Genomic DNA, 4,212 nt, shown 5'->3' on the forward strand with positions numbered 1-4,212 from the left:
CTTTTTTCATCGGTCATCTTATATTCTTTCTGTTTCCAATAATATTAATATTAAACCTGTAATTCTCTGATGATAAGATTACGACTTTTTCCTTGCAACACAACTTGTGCCTGAGATATTAGATCTTCTGGTACAAACGGTGCTGGCACAGAAGCGATAGGACGAGAACTGTTACCACTTCCACCTCCCATAATAACTCCGGGTGGTCCTATACGACCACCACTGCCACTCCCTCCGCTGCTGCTACCTCCACGTATCGCAGAACTGTTACGCATGATCCGTGCACGTGAACGTGACATCCCTGTTCTACTGCCGCTACTGTTACTTCCATTCCCATTCGGCACAGAATTAGAATTTCCAACATGATTTTTACTTGTGCTACAATAAAATAAACATTTTCTTATTATTGAACTGTCCTCTTTCATGCATTCGTTCTCTCGTTACTCACTTTCTATTAGGTTCGTTTTTACTCAAATCCAATCTATCTGGTAGTACTGTAAATGCAACTCTAGCTATTCTATTGTCATCCGTAAGAAGAGCGATATGCGTTGGTCCAACTACAATGCGCTTTATCGACGCTTTTAAAGAATTAAAAGCCGGTGGTGTTACAAATCCATATCGATTTATTTTATCTGCTATTTCCCTCAATCTAAAATATAAAAATACAAAATGTAATAGAATTGTCTACATATATAAAATAGACAATTTATAGATTATTTTTTGAAATTGATAAGCTAAATAATAATGATTCGTAACTCCTACATTGTCTCCTAAACATTTCCATTTTTACTACAAGATAACTTTTCTTATCCATAATATCACAAGTTTGATATCAAGTTTCAATAGTGACATGGTTTATATTCATCTATTACGCATTAAATATTAAATATTAGATTCAGTATTATATCTCTCAATTGTATCTTGCATCTTCTACAAGATCTTCTATAAGACTTGAAACATAATCAATATACATATATATACATTATATATATATATATATATATATATATATATATATATATATATATATTATATGTAAACAGGATCAATTACTATAGCTGTGGTCCATTTGACGCTACAAATGCTTTGAAGAGTTCTTCTTCTCCTTCTTTCTTCATTGAAAGAAAGAGGAATGCTTCGAAGCATTTGTAGTGTCAAGTGGACAACAGTCTATATCTATCTTTTGGAATTTCCACTGGTGGATAGTTGAGATGGTTTCAACCCAATCTATAGGCTTATATTGCTCATAATTTCTTGATCCTATTCTTAATATTTTTAATTCACAATCACACTTTTTTAACTCTTAACCTCTTATCAAGGCATATGGAAGACTCTTGATCTATTTCATCATAAGTCTGTTTTTTTTTATAGCTGAACCAGTGAAGAATTTCTATACTTAAAATGCAGTACACTCTTGAAGCTTGACGAAAGCAAGAAGTTCTAGCTGCAGTCCTAGTGCAGCAATACAAAAAAAACAAACCTCAGATTTTTCAAAATCTAGAGTTCTTTAAAATCTCAGCCTCTTATCAAAGTACATACATATGTACAATGCGGGATGAGGGCCGGGGATCAAATCCGAGACCACACTCGAACGAAGAACCACGCTCCGTCAACCCGCAATTGCTAGACATCACATTTTTATAGGTTGCCATTAAAATATGGCGAGGACATCGTAAAAGGAGGCATGTTCGTCAAACGAATATACACAGAATAAGAGAAGGAATAGGAATAGTTACATACGCGTGACACATCGCAACATGTTGCGACATGTCGTGACACGTCGTAACGTAAATGGAAGGCTTGAAAATAAGAAAAGAATAGTATTTCTCTTCTCTCAAGTATGACGTACAAACTAGGGTGCAGTAATGGGAAAACCGATAGCGGATGAAATTGCTTACCTATCATTGAGTTGGTCGTCAGTTCCTGGTAAAGGGTGTACGACGAGGTGAATCGAAGTCATAATGACTTCAACTCACATGAGTTCAACGTCGGATCGTCCTCTTACTGTACACAAAATTTCACTGAACAACGGAAAGATAATTCAGCCATGTTTTTGATGAAACATCCAGTTACATGCCTCGGATGCAAACATGGCGTGCTGTTTCCGCGTTCGTAAACACATCACCTTATTTCCTGGTCTCGAAGGTCAATTTACAATCGGCGTTAACAAAATGTCTTCCACCCTAGGGGTGCGTTCGGTTTGGACGCTCACGCGCTGTAAAAAGGTGGAAGCACAGAAAATTGCAGGAGCCATGAGCACGAATGCAGAAGCCATATGCGCATGCGCTATGGTGTCTGCATACAGGGACCGTATTCTCGAGCCTGCCCTAATGATTTTCGTATGCGACTTTCTATTTGAAAAGCATTGAATTTCGCATGCGAGTTTCATGAAAACGATTCAAAAATAGGGCCCCTGGTCTACTCGCTGTGTGCGCTGGTATACTATAGCGGAAAAGTAAGACTTAAGCCCCTTGCACAATGCCAGGCAACAGGCAATAGGAACAGGAAATAACCAAAAAATCGTTAATTACAACCTAAAAAATTCAAATGCTATGATTGGTTGGCAATAGGCAATAGGCACAGAATTTCCAACGTGACGGAAACTCTGTGTCTATTGCCTGTGTCACTGTTTATTCTGCATTTATACATGATTTCTGATTTCTATTCCCTGTTCCTATTGCCTGTTGCCTGGCATTGTGCAAGGGGCTTTAGAGCGCCCATGGTGGCCGGAATTTGCATTATTTGCTGGAGTTTTCTAATACATCGTAATGGAAAAAATTGCGGAAAGGAAATTTAAATTGTTGCGTGCACACGTGTAAGAATGTATTTCACAATACAAGTTCAGAAATAAAATTTTATTCCTTTCCAAAAGCGATTTATAAAATTGAGCAGCGAAAAATGTGGATACGTTGGGTACAAAAATAAAGTAAGTATATTCTTTGAGATTATATGATCATATTTTACCTCGTTTAAAATAATGGTATTTATTTAGAATACGGGCCTCACCTCCAATATCAATAAAATTATGCTTAATCGACATGTGACCACGGGGCATGTACATGTCGCTACATTTCATCGATATGACAGGTTTTCTAAAACCTAAATAGTTGTTAACTTTAACGATTAATATCTCGCTTCGCGAGGCAGACCGCCGCGTTTTTCTTCCAGATTCTTTCGTTTCGTGTAAAAACGCGTCGGTTAAGCATAATTTTATCGATATCGGAGGTGAGGAGCGTATTCTAAATAAATACCAAAATAATTGTACTATGTCATACAAATAATTTTTGAAACAATTTGTCTGTAGCTTACATGATTGGCAACCAACAAAATATTCACGAATTTGCAGTGCACACTTCGTGGGGAATCGTTCATCTTCAATACAATCAAGTCCGAGTTACGTTCCGAGCATCTCGGCAAAAAAAAATCATGAATTAAGTTCTACCGAGAAATCATTGCAAAAAGATTCATTGCAAAAAGTCAGAGAGAGGTTAACCTTTAAAACAAATGCAGTAGGTTAATTTCTCTCGAAAAATCTTTTCAACTATAATTTTTGTAATATCATCATTAAAATTAAGATTTAAATTACCTAACGACAGTTTACACGTAGCTCGAATATTCACAATCGTTGACAGCTATTCCATACAGCTATTCCATCAAAAAGTGCGATATTTCACTAACCGTGGCAGCACTAGTCTCTGCGCACACAGCGAACAGGGTTGGGTCTGGTCTAGTTTACATCGATCACTTGATACGCGTATTAAATAGTAAATAACTAGTAAATTAGTTTGATTATTGGCTAATCAGTTCAAATATACTATTTGATACGCGTATCAAGAGATCGGTGTAAACTAGGCCACTGCCTATGGCTTCTGAATTTTCAATCTACATAAAAATACATAAGCATAGTGTATGTAGATTGAAAATTCAGAAGCCATAGCAGTATGCAGACACCATAGCGCATGCGCATATGGCTTCTGCTTTCGTGCTCATGGCTCCTGCAAGTTTTAATGTGGCACCTTTAGGGTTTAAAACACCTTATTGTAGATGGGCACTAAATAAAAGCAACCTCTTCTTTAAGCATTGAAAAGCATCAGCAATCATACTGATGGCAGACCAAAATAGAGGAGTTCTAGAAACTCGAGAACTGTCTCTATTTTGTAGCCAATCAGTACGGATCTGCTGCTGCTTTTTCACTGCCCCATGAAATTGCAC

The 4,212-nt window shown here is 37.0% G+C and overlaps 2 protein-coding genes across 20 annotated transcripts in view; one reads left to right on the forward strand and one right to left on the reverse strand.

Moving 5' to 3' along the window:
- Hyd (E3 ubiquitin-protein ligase UBR5) overlaps positions 1–2,215 on the reverse strand; it is a 20,336-nt gene extending 18,121 nt beyond the window's left edge. For both annotated transcript variants that reach the window (XM_071796558.1, XM_071796557.1), the window contains exons 1-3: positions 1,899–2,215; positions 449–649; positions 57–378 (exon numbers count right to left, since the gene is read on the reverse strand). In XM_071796558.1, coding sequence (XP_071652659.1) covers positions 57–378; positions 449–649; positions 1,899–1,960 — 585 coding nt within the window. In that variant the 5' untranslated portion in view covers positions 1,961–2,215. The remainder of the gene's footprint in view (positions 1–56; positions 379–448; positions 650–1,898) is intronic.
- LOC139824076 (formylglycine-generating enzyme-like) overlaps positions 1–4,212 on the forward strand; it is a 55,932-nt gene that overhangs the window by 30,983 nt on the left and 20,737 nt on the right. The gene's annotated exons all lie outside the window — the stretch shown is intronic.

The sequence above is a fragment of the Temnothorax longispinosus genome, unplaced genomic scaffold (assembly GCF_030848805.1).
Source record: "Temnothorax longispinosus isolate EJ_2023e unplaced genomic scaffold, Tlon_JGU_v1 HiC_scaffold_26, whole genome shotgun sequence".
NCBI classification, from domain to species: domain Eukaryota; kingdom Metazoa; phylum Arthropoda; class Insecta; order Hymenoptera; family Formicidae; genus Temnothorax; species Temnothorax longispinosus.